The sequence below is a fragment of the Xiphias gladius genome, chromosome 8, assembly GCF_016859285.1.
Source record: "Xiphias gladius isolate SHS-SW01 ecotype Sanya breed wild chromosome 8, ASM1685928v1, whole genome shotgun sequence".
NCBI lineage: Eukaryota > Metazoa > Chordata > Actinopteri > Istiophoriformes > Xiphiidae > Xiphias > Xiphias gladius.
Window position 1 is genome coordinate 18,123,810 of NC_053407.1, and position 21,203 is coordinate 18,145,012.

Sequence of the window (21,203 nt, forward strand, 5' to 3'; positions counted from 1 at the left end):
CTTTAGTAATCTTCAGCTCCTTAAATGCTGGCTCAGACCAAACACCAGACATGTCAGTCATCTTTATTGATAGCCTGCCTCTCTCATGCTTCAGTTTTATAATAGAGCCATCAGGGGGAGGGACTTCTGCAGACTCAAAAGCCTGATGGTGCTGCCGTGAGTGACAGAAAACAACAGAGACGGCAAAGGGGCAGTTTTATGACTGAACTGCAGCCATGAGGAGAGCAGCCCATCGGTAAGAGACGTGGAAACCGATGGTTATCATCAGCTCTGCATCTGACAGAAGGTAAGATGTAAGACCTCTCTACAGTCAGTTTGTGGAGCCACGTAATGTGGGACATGAAACTTAGCAGAAGGGAAGTTTGTGGGTTTCTTTTAGTGTGTGAACAGTTTTTTTCTTTTGTGTGTGTGTGTGTGTGTGTGTGTGTGTGTGTGTGTGTGTGTGTGTGTGTCTTCACAGCTGCATGTACATACAACTATATATACATCCTGCAATGTACAGTTAATTTTATTTTTTTACATTCTTATTCATAGTAGGAATAATAGTTGTTCTCTAATATTTACAAAGAACATGTTGTTGCCACTGTCAGCCTTTTTGCCAGACAAAATGTTTCACAACAGATACCCGGCCCTAATTACCCAAAATGCTCTTTTCTTTTTATTTATAATCCCTTTATAATCACAAGAACCAAACACAGCTTGGAACAGTTTTGTGAGTTGTACTTACTAAATTTTTAAGCCAATAATCAGTATTTAAACTAGCAAAAGACAGACTAGGTGTACTTTTTATTTCCTTTGCTGATCAAGCTATAGTGTTTAGGCTTTCTTATCAGGAAGGTGAAAGTGGGTACAACTCTCAGATGGAATGCTGTGCTGCAAGCTGGCACATGTAGTAAACATTTTCATTACTTTAGTCAGAAATCGACAGGAACACCCCTTTTTTTTATCCACAGGGTTGGACTTGTGGAGAAAAAGAAGACGATTGCTGGATAGACAGACGCGAGTGGTGAATATCAAGGTGATAAAATTACATCAATGAAGAAACCCAGCATGGCGGTATTCAAGCAACAAAATGTGGATGATTTCTATGAAATTGGAGAGGAACTAGGAAGGTGAGTATTTCTTAAAGCTGACGCGTGTACAGTAGATGTTTATTTCCAGCTCTTAGAAAATGATCCCTCTCACTTCGTGTGAGTCAGAGTGCGATTCGGCTCTCCCCTGCATGCCTCTTTAAGCAGTGGTCCGCATGTATGTACATAGGTGTGCAAACAGCTGGCTTGTATAAGCGTGAAATGGGGAGTGTTGCTGTGTTAAAGTAGGTTGAAGTTTACAACAAGAGATAAAGTTTGAAAAAGGAGCGCACTCCATGAAAACAATTCTTTGGCCTCAGTATGTTCAATCCAGGCAAGAGAATACAATTTGATTTTGCAAGCGCTGACTCTGGGTGGTGGATCAATGTGTTGAATGTTGAGGAGGAGTGTTAATCAAGGCCATGCAAAGCAGACATGAAGGAATCTGTGTCCCATGGGGAAATAAATAAAAGGAAGTTGGCAGAATGCAATATGGGTTGAGGAAGCTACAAATTCATTTTGCACGGAAGGATACCTTGGGCATGTGCACCACTTGTTAACAGATTGAGAGGCTGTGAAGGGAAAGCGTCTGACCTGTTACCTTTCACTGCTAGTCAAAATATACACTATGTCCCAGGTCATCATATGTTTGCTGGTCATTTACTGAACACACCCTGATGGGACAAACCAAGACCTGCTGTTGAAATGAGTGCTCCAGCTGCACTTGCATGCCTTCAGAGGGAAGGTATTTACCTTTTCATTGCATTTTAGATTGAGATTCTTCATATATTTTACTTATGAAATATTCAAATGCATCTGTAAATGAAAAGATTGAATACTATTATGATAAACCAGTAATTCACTAGAAGGATAATGGGTACGACTCTCTAATAAGGCATCAATTATTGAGGGTTTATAACTTGCAAATAATTATTTATTTCTGGTTTACAGAGCGTTTACTAATGCTTTATAGATCAGTTATAAGTCATTAATAAGAACCGTTTTTGGGTTGCCATGTTAAATAAAATTTTTGAACAAAGCTGTTCAAAAAACAAAGCTGCACTTTTTAATTATTTTACAAACTTTTTTATTGTAAGATTATTATACGAACCCTTGATTAATGACTAATTGTGATTTGTAATTGCAGATGATTTTCAGACAGTGTAGTTGCCTTCCTGATTAATTAAAGACAAAAGGGTCATACTGTTCATAACCTGGCAACTGAAAAGTCTGTAACTGACCTACAAAGCATTAGTGAATGATTTATTAACATTGATAAAGCCATTAGTTACAACTTAAAAACCAATTCTAAAAGGTTTATAAAAAGTACTTTCTAAAGAGTTAATAAAGGTTTATAAAGGCTGCCTCATTGGAAAGTAATACCGGATGAAGAGCTGATGTACAAACGTATTGTCTAAAGACAGACAATATCACCAAGGTGTGGTTGAGCTGAAAACATGTTGCATGAGTCGAGGACACAGCTGTGAGCTGAGCTTTCTATGTGTTCAGCACGACTATCATGAGAAACAGAAACTTAAAGCTATTGTGGTTAAAAGCAGATGTTTGCGACTGAAAACCAGGAGACTTTTTCAGTCACAGAACGCATCTGAGAATTTTATCACCAATTCAGCGCCTGGACTCTTTGCTTGTGGTTCCTTCTGTCTTGTGGTGACAGCCTTCTAGTGAGTTTTGGGGGATGCGGTCCACCCTGCCCACAGTTTGTGAGAGGCTCATGGGTTCAGACATCTCCACTGTGCACCACAGTGGAACTGTTACTCAATCATTCTATCAAGAGGGTGGGAAATTTTATGAAGTGGGCCAAATACTTATCGGTGTGGAGTATTTAAGGTGTTATGTGCTCTATGGAACTGATGAGCCATTTGCCACAGGAAAGTCAATTATTCATACCACCCCCTATTGACAGATTTTAATGTCACAGGACCCCACACAGTTGTACTCAGTGTTTCTCTCCACTACTGATGGAGAGTTTTGGGTAAACCTATCTGTAAAACAACCTTTTGCTTGAGATGCGAGGCATTTACTGACAACTGTACCTGTCTTACCATTGGAGTGATGACTACATACTATAGGAAATGTCTCAGTGTGAGCCCACAGCTGCCACATAGCCCTCCCATGACACTGGTGAGACGGTGTTGAGCTGTTACGCAAGGGACCATCAGGGCAAGGCTGAGCAAAAGGACCTCTGGGCACATGTTGGACTATATGAACTCTACCTGTCAACAACAGATTCATTCTTGTCCATGTTTGGTCATGACCAAGACCATGTTTGGTCTGAGAACCTTTATACCTTTACTACTGCCTCTACTAGATGCTGATACTGTGTGGTCATGTGACACTTGCTGAATGAAAAAAAAAACATAATCTTTGTAAGTCATCGTCAGGCAACGACAAAAATTCACCGGATACAGTGTCGGATAGGAAGCGCCATTGTCTTTGCATGACTGAACAAAAATAGAAGGCTCATAAACTTCCTCTAAATCTTGAAATCTGTAAATACCAAACTTACATCATAGTGGATATGACTATTCAGCTACAGTCCTGCACAGGTTTCATATTGGTTAGTGCGTACAGTCACAGGTCTGTGATGTTTTTAGCCATGCTGGCAGCATGACTTCATGAATGACAATTTAGGTCTGTGGGTTGGTAGGTCCACCACTTTGGTCAGACTGAAATATCTCAACAACTAATGGATGGATTGACTTGGTATTTTTAAGCAGATATTCATGGTACCCAGATGCCGAATCCTACTGACTTTGGTGATCCCCTGACTTTTCCTCTTGAGCCACCATGAAGTTTACATTTTTATTTCTCAGTAAAATGTTTGAACAACTATTGAACTATAGATGGACTGACACTTACACCTCAGGATGAATTATAATCTCTTTAGTGATCCACTCTTAGTCTAGCGCGGTCATAAGGTCAGAATTTTAATATTTGATTAACAATCAAATACCTGCAAAACTTACAACATTCCCTCCCATCAGCCTCCGATTGTATTGTGTATGTAGTGCTAATTGGCAAATGCCAGCATGCTAAAATACTAAACTGACATGGTGAACATCATACCTGCCAGGAACACTGAAAAGGTCACATCTCATCCATACCTGATATGCAAAGTGTTTCCGAATTTGCCTCCGGTTGTTTTAATAGTTGTAATTTCTAGAAACACTAGGCAAATTCATGCAGAAGGAAATTACTTAGGGAAATGTTTTGAGTTTGCAGAAGTTTGTTTTCTTTGGTCAGGATGCATGGAGGGCAGCGATGCGTATGTAAGGCAGCTGCGTTCACACAGTGGATGTGTTGAAGTGAAAAGAGCTGATCTTCGAGACGTAGACAGGTGCTCCTGATGAAGGCAGTAAAGTGCTAGAATTTCTCCAAAGGGATTTACTGTACAAGGTTTATCTATAGTACGGACAGTAGGCATGCATCTACAAGGAGCAGGTCGAGAACGCATGTAGCCAGCTCTGAGGAGCACACATTCTTGCTGTTGAGTGGGTGAAAAATGTGTTTATTCAGTGTGGCCTGACAGAGGGAACTTCATGTTGACCTCTTGGACATTCCCGGAGTTCCCGTTTGACAGAGGTCATCCCAGTACTGTCAGCAAACACTCATAGAGCCTTGCTACTCCACAGAGGCTTTGTTGACATTGGACAACTTCAAAACCAGTGGGAATCTACAGTATCCTGAACAATTTCAGGGCATAAATGTTGAGGTATTTCGTAATAATATTAGAGAAAGTGGCTGACAAAGTGCTGTATTTGGGATATCAAGCATTTGTTACACTAGATAATACAGCAGAAATTATGTTTTCAGCAATGATGAGTCAAATTTTAGAGGTCTGAGCTGCTTCTCCAGCCTTCCTTCACATTCGATTTACAGATGGTAGAGGTGGTTAGGGACAGGGCTTGGTCAATTATGAATCTGGCTTTCATTGTCACGCCGCCCCAGAGGTTGTTCAGCTGAGAATGTATTTAAATATTGGGCCGGCGCCACTTGTCCAAGCATTCCTCCAACCTTGGCTGTGGATAATAACCTTCAGCTGTTGGAAGTGGAAACTCTGTGGAGAGATGGTACTTTCAGCCCCACTGGCCAGCTTAGAGCTAAGACAGCCGGCACGCCTGGCCCGTTGTGGAATACCACTCCCAGCATCACTGCTCTCTCCGCTGTTACTCTACACTTCTTAACTATACTAAAGTAAAGCCCCAAGACCCTGCACGGACATTTGTGTTGTGAAAGCTCTCGCATTTGGGCTACAGCCATCAACATGGAGGGTTATTCTGTTCAGTCTTGTTAACAGGCAAATCAGTCACTCTTGCTCCTCCTGCCATGTCTTTGTTCCTCCCCCTTAGGGTATTTGATGTCTGTTTTTGCAAGTGGAATCCATTGAGTGACTTACCCTCCTCTTCAGTTCACACATTATCATAGTCATCTTTAATGGGGTCAGCCTCTCAGGGATGTCTCTGGGGTGTAGATATCCTGTGAACAGAATGGACAGAGGGAGCATTTGAGTTTCCATGTTGCTGTGCTTCATCACCCCACCCTCCCTATTTTTTATTTTTCCTTTGCGGCATGTGTCAGTCTTTGTTACGATGTATATGCCTCCCCCACTCTCTCTCTCCTTCTCTCCTGCATTCTCTGTTGGGACATGTTCGCACCAAAAGCCGATCTTGACAGTGTTTTGTAGCCTAGTTACAAGTTAGATGATCTTAACAACTGCCTGGGGCTTTGCAGTTGTCTAGATACCTCTGAAAGGCTTTACCGAGTCATAAATTGTTAAAGTATTCAAAAACATTTCTTTTTATTAGACACACCAGTTAACACCTGTATAAGTGCCCTTCACCACTACTTCACACTTCTGTGCTTTGGTGAAGAGTTTTAATCTTGTTTTGGTTTTTTTTGTCGGTTTTTGTCCATTTACATTTTTGAGACCATAGTTTGCAGTGTTGCTGTACTCAGTTGCAAAATATTGGAAGTCTGCAGTTTAATAGAGGGATCTGGGCTTGCGTGGTAAAAATACACCTCAGTTACTGTTGTTTGGTTTTTTTTGAGCAGGGCAACTTTAAGGGAAACTTAGTGTCTTCAGAGTAGCTGCTCCCAGATGCGACTGCAGAACTGAGTAAGCACAGGGCAGGGTGTGCCTCAAAAATGGCAAAGTGGCCTACCTGTCCCACACTAATGCAGTTAAGGAAAGGTTCAAATGTTATTTTAAACCATGATTACTGTTGTTTCATTTTATTTTTTTTGTGACGAGCCGGAGCTATCTCCGTGCAAGTGCTCTTTGAAAGTACAAGTGGAAACTGCTGTGTGAAAGGAGTCTGGCAGGAGCAGAGTGGGTATCCATATGTTTTTAGACTCTTGTCTTTTATCCGGCAGCTCCCCTCTTAGCAATCCTCCTTTCCACTCCTCCGGCTAAGCAGGCCCTTTCTTTCTCCCCAGCAAGCGCAGAGAGGTGGCAGGTGGAGAGTGAGCCTGTAAGCAGGGCTATTCTTAGCCCACTAGACACCATGATGATAGTGGACACAGACTGGACAGCCTCTCACAGCCACCCTGGAATCTCTGTGTGGACAGTTATGTCAAAAATATATGAAATGCCTGCCAGTTATTATCTCTTTCCCCCCTCTCTGTGTTCTTTCACAATGTCTAAAAATACAAGGTGTCTCTGCTGCATTGCAGAATTTGCAAACCTACAGATTCATGGGTCCACTAGCTTTAACTTATTTCATCCAACCACGTTCTTTGCGCTGACTGAATATACATAGACAATGCTCATGCTGCATATACAGAAAGTCTTTGCCGTCTCTGCTACCACACTCACCCTCAAGTCTTTCTGTGACCTATTATTGATGGTTCAGTGACTAAGAGGCTTGTTTTCACAGCTTGAACGTACAGAGTGGGCAGGTCAGCCCACAGCAGCAGGAAGCATGTAGACCAGCAGGAGTGGCAGCAGGCTTAGTCAGGTCTGAGATTACAAGTGCTGGTCGGATGATCAAGTCGCAGAGACTCGCCACATATATTTAACTGGGCGACAGTGATGGAAAATGTTTTCACACTTCTCATTCAGTCTGTCAGTGCGTCGATTATGAGTGAAATGACTCTGTAGTTATCTTAGAGGAGAGCGACAATAAAGGACAATGTTGCACTAAGTTGACCGGTTTTGTCAGACTATAACTAACATCCAAAACAAAAGCGCAGTGAAAAGTGAAACAATTATCCACTGAGAGATGGTCTCCAAGCTGCACCTCTTTTGTGAAATATTCCGAGTTTTTGGGATTTTTGCAGTGGACTGATCACTTGAGGATGGCTGGAAATTTGGCAGGAAGGTTACTGAAGTGGGAGGACAGCAGCTCTGTCCACACTGCTGGCCCATCTGATTGTTCTTTGTCTGGCTGGTAAACAGGAAGTGATGAACTGTATCAAAGTATTTCAGCTGGTTGTGACACAGGGCTACCTCCCTGATATCTGTCTTCTTCTATAGCTACAGTTTATCCTGTTGTTAATGGTTAATAATTTGTTTAGAGATTGTTTTCTATCTTAAGGAGACACAACTAACAAACAAAGCTTAACACAAAAAAAGGATAGTAATGGATTTTCATCATTTTCCAAATAAAACAAAACAAAACAGTAATACTAGCATTAAGTAATGTCAGTGTCTTTTTTTCTTTTGTGTCTGCAGTGGGCAGTTTGCAATAGTCAAGCGCTGCATAGAGAAGAGCACAGGCACTGAATATGCAGCCAAGTTCATCAAGAAGCGCCAGAGTCGGGCCAGCAGACGAGGTGTAAGACGAGAGGAGATCGAGAGGGAAGTGGGCATCCTGCAGGAGCTCCAGCACGCCAACATCGTAGCACTGCACGATGTGTACGAGAACCGCACAGACGTGGTGCTTATTCTGGAACTGTGAGTCACTGCACGATTCAAAAACACATCACAATATCCGTACCGTTAAAAGAACAGATGCTTGCCTAGTTGCACCAGCGTTAGACCTTGAAACATTAAAACATCTACACCCAATATACATTGTTTTGTATTTATTCTGCAGTCAAATGATTAGAGCCTCCTTAACATAATGCATGGAATATCGTTTTAATATAAAATCAAAATGTCAGTGCAGTGTTTTTAATGATTGTGATCAACGCTGGTGAGTTTCTTGTACGCAGATGTTTTTTGAACCTGTGTTTGCTGAAAACCTTTTGCAAGGAATCATGTGCGCCAGAAAGAACCGAATGTCTCTCCCAGTGTCAATAATACTTGCGTTTAAAAGAGTCCTCAGAGGGCCCCGTCTGGGTCCAGCGAGTGCCTGGGAACTTGGAGGGCCCCAATTAGGACTAATTGAAAGATCGGTCTAATCAAAGCAGGGCAGAACTAACTGACAGACTGTTAGCTGCAGGATGACACACTGTGCGTCATTCAGTTATTTGTCTATTATGTTTTCTTGAATGTAAAAGAACAACATGCCTATGGGCCCCCAGCTGGTCAAAGGACGCTTTATACCATCTGCAGCTCTTTATGAAGTTAATGGAGAATTACGGCGATTCATAATCAGGACAAAAACAGACGCAATACGGACCCAAATTGATACCACAAACAAATGTGTGGCATCCAGGACCAGCCCATCAAACTCCTGAGGACACACTTCAGATAAAATTCAAGAGAGTACGTGCTCCAGGTTATTAGAGCCCACAGGATGAGTCACTGAGTGTGTGTGTGTGTGTGTGTGTGTGTGTGTGTGTGTGTGTGTGTGTCTGTGTCTGTGTCTGTGTCTGTGTCTGTGTGTCTGTGTGTCTGTGTTACAGGGTCTCTGGAGGAGAGCTTTTTGATTTTTTGGCCCGGAAGGAGTCTCTCAGTGAAGAGGAGGCCACTCAGTTTATCAAACAAGTCCTAGATGGAGTCCAGTACCTCCACTCCAAGAGGATCGCACATTTCGACCTAAAGGTACAACACGCTGCATTTGGGCATCATACGTAAAACTATATTTGTCTCGTGTTGAAGATTAAATTGTCTATCTCCACAGGAACTGTATTATTATGTACATGCAAGGACAAGCAGGACCATGTGAAATATGTATATAGCAATATATATAGCAGGTGTCTAATGTATGTGTCAGTAGAGTCTTGCTTTTCTGAATCGCACATCCTTCCTGTTTTCGGTGGCTGAGCTCCAGACTCTCAGATACAGACACCACAAGGTTATCACTTCACTTTCAGAGAGCAGTGTCACGCACAGTGCTCCCTGAAAGTCACTGTTCTGTTTTTTCTGCACCTGCAGCGGAAAAATGAAGCTTTATCGCTTTAAGGGGAAAAGTAAGGAACTTTTCTAGAAATTTGCTTATTTGCTATCTAACTCTCAGCAATAAAGTGAATAAGCAAATTTTCCAAGATGTCAAATTTTTCCTTTAATACTACATAACAAGCATGACTATAAGCATTGCAATGTTTTTCTTTAATGCTTACGCAAAAGGCAGCTTTAATCAGGTAACTTGTGTTATTTAGTGTTCTTTATGCATTTCCCAATCTTGGTTTTAGAGGCAATCTGCTGACAAATGTGCCACTCTGTTTTGTTGTTTTTGCACTTCAGCCTGAAAATATAATGCTGCTGGACAGGAACGTTCCTCTACCCCACATCAAAATCATAGACTTTGGACTGGCACACAAAATAGAAGCCGGGGCAGATTTCAAAAACATTTTTGGCACTCCTGAATTTGTTGGTAGGTGTTTTATAAGAGATATGTTTGCACTGTAGGACATTTTAAGAGGTTTGGTGTTTGGCCTGTTTGTGATGCAGGACTGTGTTCTGTCTATTTTCAGCTCCAGAGATAGTCAACTATGAGCCACTGGGATTGGAGGCAGACATGTGGTAAGATCCTTTAATTACCTCTGACTCTGCTTCCTTCCATACAACAGGCTGCATTGCATAACTTTGGATTAACCTTGTGCTGTTTTTCACAGGAGCATTGGAGTCATCACATATATACTGTAAGTTGGGATGATTCGTGATTATGAATGGGAATCTTAACATACCTAAAGAGATTATCGAGGAAGGTCCAGCGTGTGAATGTTTGTGCTGTTGTTTCAGTTTGAGTGGCGCGTCACCTTTCCTCGGTGACACGAAGCAGGAAACACTGGGAAACGTCTCTGCAATGAACTACGAGTTCGACGAAGAGTTCTTCAGCAGTACGAGCGAGCTGGCCAAGAGCTTCATCAGACAGCTCCTGGAGAAGGATACGAGGTAAAAGAACGGGCCGCTGACAAACGGCTGAAGGCCAAAGGTCAAGCTTGACAATTCCAGTACAAAACCCAGATTTAGAGGTTTCACTTCCATTAATCCTAAGTGCATAAAATGTGCAGTCCTGATCCAGATGAGAATGAAAGCCCAGCCAGTCCACAGAAATCTAGAGCAAGGATTTGTGCACATTTGTTATTGGTACACAATGTGATATAATAAATAAGATAAGCTAAATAGACATTTTTTACACAATAAACTAATTAACCTAAGGCAAAGCGTTTGTACCATGGGATCCTGTTCCTGTTGCCTAACGTGTTTCCATCGAAAGGACTTCCCAGAAACCAAATGTTCCTGTGAAAGTTATACTGGACTGAACATATTCCTGAGAGATTCACATCCCACTTTATGCCTGACCAACTTGCTCCGTGTCTGATGGGGTTGTGCGGGTGTATTTACTCAGCTGCCTTTTTCCTCTTCTTTCTCCCCATCATTTTAGAAAACGGATGACCATACAAGACGCCCTCAGCCATCCATGGATTAAGGTATGCACTTGATATATGCTGTATTATAGCATGTTTCTGGTATACTCAATAACTATGGTCAGCATCCCACCCAGACACGTGAAACAACATGTAACAGTTCATGTCAAACAGGGAAACAGGTTTGTTTGTAAAGATTTAAAAAAAAAAAAGACTACAGGTTAATAAGAGTTCCCAAACACTTCCTTAAGTCTAAATGTTATACACGGTCAGTGGACAGTATATTGTCTCTGTCTCTGCAACCCCCAGCAAGCCCCCCGTCCCTGGGAATGTTTTTTCCTCCTTCACCTATCATCACACATCTTGTACAGCTGTCTTTTGCATTCTGAAATAGTCCTTTTGTCTAAACATTCAAGTGATCAAGGTGAAGCAGCATCTCACTAATTGTGTTTTTAATGGCATGAACATTTAACAACCTTCAAAGACGTCTACTCCGAGGCTGGCTGCTGAAATGCATGGGAGTAGTGTTTTGCTTTGGAGTCTTCATCCTGTTTGGATACAGAAGCATGCTACCAGGAAACTTAACACACTCGACAGGAATGTCTGTTGTTTTTTGGCACTCTTACCTGCCATGGCTTTCGCTGTAGGGTCACACACTAATCCTACAGTACCGCCTCTGCTGGGATATTCACCACTACGTGTGTTTCAAAGACAATGAGCCAGCCTCTCATTCAGTGTCCCCCCTCCACCCTTCTGTCTGAAGTCCTGTGGCCACGTAGAAGTGGACAGCGCCGCCCATGAGGCCGAGAAGAAAGCGGAGCAGCTGAAGACGAAGCGTCTGAAGGAGTACACCATCCAGTTGCACTCGAGCGTGCCCCAGAACAACACATATGCCAACTTTGAGCGTTTTGCCAATGCGGTGGAAGACATTAGCATGATGGAGACGGGGCTCTCAGAGGTTGCAGGAGCCCACCACACTCTCCAGCGTGACATAGAAGCACTGCTCTCCATCTACAACGACAAGGAGGCCTGGTACAAGGAGGAGAGCGAGACTGCAAGGAAGCAGCTCTCCCAGGTACACTACGAGTTTCGTAAAGTGGAGGCCAACAGGAGGCTGCTGCAGGAGGACATGAAGGCTGTAGATGCCAGTCTGGAGAGTATCAGCGGGAAGCAAAACCAGAGGCAGAGCCAGCTGGACACTCTGAGGCAGGAGCTGAACTCTGAAATGCAGTGGCTGCAGGAAGTGATGAGCTCTCTGCATCCAGAAGGAGCCAACTGCAGCATCCATAGCAGTAGTCTGAACATGGACGTGAAGCAGGCACTGAAGGAGCTGCTGCATCAGTCCTGCAGAGGGGAACTGTGCCCCCAGGGCAAACAGCCGCTCACAGAGTCTGGCTAACATGCACAGATGAATACACACTTTTATTGAACTTGAAGAACAGTTTGAATCCAATTTTTTAAGCGACACAAACTTTTGAATGTATAGCTGTGTAGTCTTTACATTTACTTTATTTCTAGATCTTTTTCTGGTGTAAACAAGAAAAAAAATAAATATGGATGAGAGGACGATACCTCTCTTATGTCTGTTGAGGAAATACAAAGCTACAGGCAGGTGAGGGTTAGCTTAGTTTAGCACAAAGAGTAGAAACAGGGTTAAACAGCTAGCCTGGCTCTTTCTCATTTAAAAAAAAATCTGCCTACCACCAACTCTAAAATTCACTGATTAACACATCACATCTTGTTTGTCTACACATTACCAAAAACAAAGTTGTGGTTTTACGGGGCTTTATGTTGCAGGACTTTTCTTGGCCAGGTGCAGTGACAGATGGCATCAGAGGTAATTGTTGGTCCAGCACATAACCCCCTGTAAAATTTAAGCTTGTCGTCTTTACACTTTGTTTTTTCTTTGGATTAAACAAATGATATATGACATGTACCCGTTGGTGCCTCTGGACAGTCAGGCTAGTTGTTAGCTTAGGTTCCAGTCCTAAGTTAAGGTAACGGCCGTCTGGCCGTAGCCTCATATTTAACGGACAGATATGAGAAGTGTTGATCTCAACTGTCGGCAAGAGAGCAAATAAGCGCATTTCACAAAATGTCCAACAAATTCCTAGGAAGTGGCATACTGACATTGTGTCGCTATATTAGGAATTATTCTTAACTTGAAGCGACATTAACAGATGAGTAAACTTATGCACTGCTCTTTTTGATTAAATGGGTTTGGTGGCTTTTTATTTTGTGATAATGAAGATAATTATTGGTTATAACAACAATTCTTTTTGATGGAATGTACCAGAAGTTCACATTTTCTGATTGATTTATTTTTTCATTCCAGGCTATTTTTTTGACTCTTGATGTTTTTTTTTTTAAACAATTCCTATCCATTTGTAACTTTTGTAGTCATAAATGATTTTTTTTCCCTTTTTAATAGATTTAAATGTGCACTTTTAATGAAGGTTGAATTTATTTATTTGTTTTAAAAACCTTTTTTATTCCTTACTTGGAGACGTTCTGTGAGCCAACAAGAAAAACAACATCTATGCTAAGATCTTGTGTGTTGTCTTTATCCCTGCTTTTTACCATCTCAACAGATATAAATGCCTCACACTTCGCCTCGCCTATGTGCACACTGACATTTTTAACTGTCTTCAAACCACTCAAATAAATGCTCACTGTTTATTATACATCACATTTCCAAACTGCTGTGATTTATCTTTGTTTTCAGTTTATTTCCTGTTGTATTTGGGATTCTGCTGTGAAAACCAGGCAGATTAGCATTCTGTTTATGAACTTGATTAAACATTTTAGATTAACATGGAAGATGCTTTCTCTGCCATTTCATCCCTCAATGTGTCTCTGCAGCCTCTGAATCCCAGACAGGCCATGGTGAAAAGGTTGTCAGTGGTAAACTTGGAGAACTTTAAGAGACAGTACGCCAGACGCAGGTGGAAGGTAAAGTGCAGTATTTGGAGCACAGGTTGATATTTCCCTTACATTAAATCAGGGTTCTATAAAAACAAAAACACTCTTGATTGATTTTGTGACTCAATCTCTTTGCTTTAATCTGTTCAACAGTTGTCATTCAGAATTGTGGCTCTGTGCAACCACCTAACACGGATCATGAAGAAGGGCAACAAGCTGCCTGTGCAGGATGGGGTAGGAAAACACCGTTGTAAAGCTAATAGCAATGGCTCGGTCCGGATTTAAAGCAGCAGCTCAACATTTTGGGAATTATGCATGTTCGTTTTTTTGGCTGGGAGTAAATTGAGAGGATTGATACAACTTTCATGTCCGCACATTAAATATGGACCAGCAACCAGTTAGCTTAGCTTAGCTTGGCATAAAGACCAGGCATAAACAGCTAGCCTGTCTCTCTCCAAAGGTAACAAAATCTGCCCACCAGCACCTCTAAAACTCACTAATAATCAATTTGTATCCTCTTGGTTTAGTAAAAACGACAAGTTGTGGTTTTATGAGGAGTTGATGTGCTGGACGATTTGTCTTGTCTGAAGTTGCCAGGTAACGAATGGAAGGTTCAGGAAGTCACTGCTCCCGGGCAAGAAACAGTCTGGCACATAGCCCCTTATAAAAACACAATTTTCCATTTTTACAGCTTAGTTTTTATATGGATTAAACAAACGAGATATAATGTTTTAATTTTTGAGCTTTGGAAGCACTGGTAGGTAGATTTTGTTACTCTGGACAGAGCCAGGCTAGCTGTTTCCCTCTGTTTCCAGTCTTTATGCTAAGCTACATTAACCCGCTGCTGGCCGTAGCCAAACATTGTATATTTATTGACCAGATGTGAAAGTTAAATATAAATCTTCTCATCTAACTCTCGGCAAGAAGGCAAGTAAGCATATTTCCTAAGATGTTGAACTATTTCTTTAAAAGTAACCATGGTAACTGCAGCCGATGTTGTATTTGTTTGTGGTCATAATACTGTAGCTACTACCTGAACTGTATCATACTGGACTCATCACAATACATGTTTAAGCAGGTATTTTGGGGTGCAGCTAGTAATTCTGGACCCTGCTTTTTAAAAAAACAATATAATAATCCTTAATTTCTGTGAGTCCTCTCTAGCTTTGGGCCCCTAGAATTATCAATAACAACAGCAGCGTTCCTGAACTGAAGCACTTTATTTTTTTTCAGAGGGATTGTGAAAGTGACCAAGAAGAAGAAATCCTGAAGAGAAGGCCGAGGACCAGAAAGAGAAGCAGCACTTCCTGAAAGCAACAACCAGCATCGAGTGTGTTGGTCGATAATGTTCCGGTTGCAATACAGTGACTTTGCACCTTTTTGACTTTGCAGCTGACACTTTGCACTTGTCATTGAAAACCAGCTACAGTATGTGTTTGAGTGACGGCTGACTACGCAGCATTTTTATTGGTCAAGGCAACTTTTTTTTGTCTTTTTCACCCACAAAACCAGCAGACATTAGATAGTGTGCTGCCATTTCTAAATTCGAGCTACTGTTTTACTGGTATGAGGAGATGTAACTGTTTTATTGTTGACAGGAACTTAGAAGCCAATGTTAGCACATACACAAGAATGTAGGCAGCTTCCTCTAATAACTGCAGTCCCTCAGCTGTTGTTGGGCATCCGAGAATTGACACAGAGTTAAAATCTTTTCCTTTTAATGTGCCGGCTGCGTGTGAGAACAAGAGGTGTATTGTCCAAAGTACAATATTGACAGATAAAAGGGTTTAATACTGCAGGGTGACAAGATGGTAGCAGGTTTTCATAACCAAATGTTTACATGTTGTTCTGCTTAACACACAGCAGTGTCTGTATAATCACACTTTTTACTGTTAACCTCTTCCTTTGCCACATCAAGAATAATTTCCCGGAAACATTTACACAATACAGAGCCTTCTGTATTGTAATGAACATATGGCATTTGAATAACTGTAAATTACTGTCCAATGGGATAATAATTGCATTCCATTTTATGCCTATATAAAGACAGTTTATAAATACTTGATAAAAATATGTGAAACAAATTTCACAGTTGGATTTTTGATGCAATTATTAGTTCCTGCTATTCTTCAATATATTTATGGTGTAAATATACATAAATGTAAGCCAAATGTCTTAAGTTCAGTTTTATTTGTATCTTAGCTCATTAAAACGAACATTCACTGTTTTCAACACACAAACATTTATTTCTGTTCACTTGTATGTATTGTAAACTCAGTTTTTGTGTAATAAATTAATGAACATGAAATTGTTTTGTTTTGTTTTTTGTTCAGTTTTTATAAAGACTCCATCACAGTGCAATTCTTGGATATAAGCCATCACCATCCTCAGTCATAAAATGGTCTCTGTTCCACCACTGTCAAGGTGTGATCTTGGCCATTTTGCGCATACCACTAGACAACTATGAACATCCTGTATACATGGGCCTTTTAAAATGTGATGCACCTGACTCTAAAAGGTACACGAATACCAGTGACCCTTGACAATAAATACATTATTAATTCTCTGAACATCCACTAGCACTAATTATAACAGTCCACTTATACTGATTTTTCGTCTGCCCACTGGTCAAAGATTTACTGTAGTCTCACAACACTAATGTTGTTTGGGCCCAGTTGGGCTGAAAGAGATTGAAGGGATAATTTGACCTGAACTAAATACATTTTTGGCAGCGACACAATGTAGGCCAGTTCCACACAGATGGTAAAGAAGGAGTCATAATCAACAAGTGGGTCAGTCTCAAATCTGTAAGCCGGTTTGCGCTGCAGTATCCCACTACAGAATTATTTAAATGTTCAGCATAAGAACATAAGATATTTTATACACTGTGTCACATTTTAGGCACACCAAGGATTTACTATTCATCCATAAAGTTGGGTGAAAGGAATGGACAACAGGCAGCAACAGAGGCCGAGGCATCTAGACTTTTAATTTCTAGTGTGGGTCAATCTCCAAAACCACAAAAACACCATGCCCCCAGTTTGTAAAACAGGCCTTCTGTTGAAATGTATAGTCTCTGAGCCCAAGCAGCTCTTTTTTACAGACTATTTTAGTTTCAGTGTTGATACAGAAAAAAACAAAGAAGAAAGATGTAGGCACGAAACAATATGTCCCCCCCCACACACACACACACACACACACACAAACACACATACACAAATTTTCACCCAAAACTAGTTGTAAAATTGCATTTCTGTTATTTCATGTTCGCATTTTGAGTAAATTAAAGCACACAGGCAGCAGGATACATGCAACACATAGATTTCTAGACTGGGAAGAGTCTGTTGAGTTACCCTTCCCTTCTTAAAAATAATTGAACTTGGCATGTACTAGATTATTCTTTCAATAAATACTTTGAATAATAATTTGAAAAAGCATTTTGAGTTTATATATTTTGCTTATTTCAACCTCTATTAATGAAGTTCTGTTTTTTTTTAAAGTTAAATTTGCCACTGTCATATTAAAATGGAAAATATCACTCTGATGAATCTGCAGTCCTTATTAGAGCATACACATACTGAACAGTGACACTACAGTACTACAGCAGGATGTTTCTGTTTAATGACAACCCTGTCAGTTACTGGCATAAGATGAGATGAGAGAAAACATTTAGAGCACGCTCGGGTCACTCGTCTGTATTCAGCCTGATGGAGTCTATCCCCAGGCTGGTGACTGTAAATATTTCAGCCCTGTCTCACTGAAATATGAGCTGCGTCCTTTGTAGCTTCGTCATCGGCAGAGAGTGAAATGACATGCCTTCCAGTCAGGCGTTACAGTGATGCCTGAGGCATCTCATGTAGCAGAGTCACAGCTGGTATGCTGGGATCACTTCTGTGGTCGACCAGCGATGGGGCTATGGGATCACGGGATTCCAGCAGACTTGGGGTGAGATGACCTGATGGATGGTCCATTCACGCAGACAAATAAGGCACGCTGTCATAAAATCGCATGCTGCATGTAAGTAACACAAAACCATGTCCTTCATCAGCAGAGATACAGGTGTCTGTGAAGCAGTGCTTGACTCAGTGATGTGTCGGGAGGCCAAACTGTGATATGTGATGTGGTTTTCATGAGGCAGGCAGATTTAAATGATGCTCCTCAGTAAGAATTTTACTATAAGTCACCTGCAGGTAAATCTGAATTGTGAGCTCCCCGCATAACTTCTACAATCACATCATAAACTTTTGATATTTATCATGTGTTTGTTAAAGTATCCAAAACTATAAGATTTCTCCATTCACGACAGCATTTGATCTCTGCTGCAAGTGGCTTCGTATACTTATGTTGCCTCCTAGTTGAGCTGTTGAGAGCATTGTAAACTGAAAAAGAAAAAGTACCTTTAAAAGTTGCACTGGTTGGACTCCAATGAGTTTGTTTTTCTTTCACAACAGTGTCACCTAGTGGGCAACATGAAGAATTGAATTTATCTTTATTTTAGTCTAAAGCTATAAAGGATATATATAATAAAACTGAGAACAGTAATCAGTAAATGTCACAAACAGGTTATAAAAAAGATATCTGCATTAAGATACAAAAATACATTTAATTTAGTTCAAATGGAAACATGAATATGCTAAATTTAACTAAAAGTAATATACTATAATAATATAAATTAAATTAATTTAATTATATATTTATGTATCTATATTTATATTCAACATATTCCATAGACCAAGAATAGTTTACAGTATTTTGTGCAAATAACGAGTTGCATACACAGACAAAAAATATAGCCTTATCAACATGCAAAAAAAGGAACTGATAAAAAAGCTGATACGCCTCACAAGATGTATCTTGTTTAAATATGTGACTAAATAAATATGGATTGTGTATGAATGTATCTCCCTTCAAAGCATAGATTAGGCTAAGATTTGGTTTTCTTACAGTGAATGGATTTGTCATATATTTACAACAATCAACCATATGTCACATGAATTTCCTTTCAGTTTTGTGTGGTTATTGTATATATATTATACGTCTGATATTACAGCTAACTGTGCGCACAGGGACAAATGTCAACAATATATATTATATAATGTGTCTCCTGGCTCCAGTGATTCATAGTGCCCCTTATTTTATGTGAGCGTCTGATGCTGTGTGCTTGGGGAACAGAGCTGTCAGAAGATCTGACAGAGGAGGCTGTGTAGCTCTGGAGACAGACCAGAGGGCATTAATCATGAATGTCAGCCTCTCACTTTATCTGTGTGATCATTGGGTCATACTTTAGCATGATGATCACTCTGGAAATGAGCTCCTGGAGGCTGCTTCCATTATTCATACCTACAAGAGCACTGTGTGCTCCCTATTCTTGGAAATGAGATGTAATGAAGGGTGGCCATATTTAGGCTCCGTGTTCTTGATATGTCACGGAGTGGTATGTCTGTATTAGTGGGCTCATCCCCCTCTATGCCTCATCCTTAGCAATCTGCATCCCCTGTACCTGCATGATTAGACCCAAGGGAGGTGGCAGTTGTTGCTCATTAGGATACCGAGGACTAGTGACTAGTGCGCCTCTTTAAGGCAGAGGCCTGTCGTTTAAATGGCTGACCTTTTCATCAAGGTTGGGTTTTGCAGCTGTACAAACAACAGTGGATCTGACAAAGCTTTAAAATGGGGCACTGACTTATGTGGCAATAAAGCAGTGGAAGCGATATTATTATTCTTAATTAATGTGGAAAGGATGTATTTCACAATCCATTTTCATACATAGTTCACAATGATTTTCCTAAATTCAGAACATTTGTCAAGTTGTCAAAGTTTTTACCAAGAAAGAGTTGGTTATCTGACTGTGTGAAGTAGTTGTTGAGAGTGTTGTGGTCCATACTGTACCATCCCTCCGGTATAATGCTAAAACACACACACACATACTGCATTTGGGAATTCTCACGTAATGCACTGGGCTAAAATGCCTCTTGTTTGTTCTTTTAAAGAGTGGTTTGGGTCTTGCAGGAGAAGGAAAGAAAAAGCCCACGAGAATCAGTTCTGCTCCTCTGCTACACGAGTTAAGTACAGGTAATTAGGTGGCAATATGTAGCTGGTTGTGGTGTGAGGGCTTGATGATGCCACACTCACGTAATTGGTCTCTGAGGTGCAGAAGGTCAACATCTCGAAAAACTGCATACAAATTAACCCGTGGAAGACAAAGCTTGTGTAAGATGTTCAGTGGTGATATTAAATCGGTGACAGCTGACCACACTATAAGAACATACTGAGCAAGTGTTCCGAATTATCTAGTCTGTTTTAAAACATTGTTGAATATCTATCATTCATTTATTCATTTATTCACTTCACTCTCATCTATGATCCCCATCACTTCTGCTGTGAGCATGCTCTGTGAACAATATATCAGGTCTATAATAGCCTCCTCGACAACTACTAACGTATGATTTAGCTTCCACATTATGTTCATATTTCACATGTTATTCATGTCAGTTTCCTGTGCATGTACAATTCATATACATTTGGTTTTTGCTGTTGGTTTCTGAAGATATATTCAAAATCAATCCTGCCGGGAAGACCAATGCAGAATAGCAACAGTGCTCTTTGAACATTGCTTTTTCTCCTAAAAAGGCTGAAGATAACTTATTGCAGATGGCAAAATCAATAGCATTGTGCTGAGCTGTAGAGGCTAATGTCGTCTGTATCATTGATCAATATATTTGGTGATCATTTAGCTCCGGAGACCGGATTATTCCCACAGCAATATCAGGGTGAAACAGCAACAAGCCTTATGAAGCATTGATTTATCCACATCAATATACAGTAGAATTGAGCTGTAAATAATAAATAATAAGCCATAAAAAATAAATTTGTTTTGTAACATGTCCCATTAATTGCCATGTTTTTATAGTGAACCGAAGCAGAGACAATGACTGACCAGACCTCACCAGTGTTTATGCAAACTGCTCTGTGGTTTGATTGGCAAATCGAGACACTCCCCAGTGAAAAGCGGCCACAGACTGCAGAGGCTGCGCCATCCTTTGTACAACTTGCTCTTCTGATAATTGAGCAGAGGATATTTTGGGTTCACAGTTCTCTCTTAATTAAAGGTGCTCGGTCCTCTGACAGATGAGACCATTATCTCTGTAGTGTGTGAATGAATCAGCTGTACGGTTCATAATAACATAATGAGTTCATTTTTTTTTGCTTTGCAGGGATCAGATCAAAATGTGTGACATTCTCATGCGAAGTTGCAGAATGTTCTGAAACACGCTGTTCTTCCTCTGCTCCTGCTGCTCCAACAACCAGTAAAGCCCAGAGGAAGCCGGCGATTCACTTTTCTGTGTCGATGGACTCCTCGGCAAAAGAAAAAAATGTCACGGGTTTGATTTTCCAAGGGAACCAATGGGCATTGATTTTGTTTCCAAAAACTCAAGTGACCATTAAGCTTTGGACATTTATGCTTAATAACTGAGCGGCTAATCTCTGTCT

At 40.7% G+C, this 21,203-nt stretch overlaps 1 protein-coding gene across 4 annotated transcripts; it reads left to right on the plus strand.

Annotated features, from left to right (window-relative positions):
• Positions 1 to 145: 145 nt before the first annotated feature.
• dapk2b (death-associated protein kinase 2b) lies at positions 146 to 15,999 on the plus strand. 4 transcript variants are annotated; one of them, XM_040132751.1, is made up of 12 exons: positions 147 to 286; positions 954 to 1,112; positions 7,765 to 7,986; positions 8,883 to 9,021; positions 9,664 to 9,793; positions 9,894 to 9,942; positions 10,035 to 10,061; positions 10,162 to 10,314; positions 10,808 to 10,853; positions 13,653 to 13,742; positions 13,866 to 13,946; positions 14,946 to 15,999. In XM_040132751.1, the coding sequence occupies exons 2-12, from the start codon at positions 1,036 to 1,038 to the stop codon at positions 15,021 to 15,023; spliced, it is 1,092 nt and encodes a 363-aa protein (XP_039988685.1). In that variant the 5' UTR covers positions 147 to 286; positions 954 to 1,035; the 3' UTR covers positions 15,024 to 15,999. The 4 variants fall into 4 exon arrangements, 3 of the variants coding, with proteins under 3 accessions (XP_039988683.1, XP_039988685.1, XP_039988684.1); XR_005707935.1 differs by lacking the exons at positions 13,653 to 13,742; positions 13,866 to 13,946; positions 14,946 to 15,999 and adding exons at positions 11,554 to 12,560; positions 14,240 to 14,939 and having other exon boundaries at positions 146 to 286; XM_040132749.1 differs by lacking the exons at positions 13,653 to 13,742; positions 13,866 to 13,946; positions 14,946 to 15,999 and adding an exon at positions 11,554 to 13,646 and having other exon boundaries at positions 146 to 286.
• The last annotated feature ends 5,204 nt before the right edge of the window (positions 16,000 to 21,203 follow it).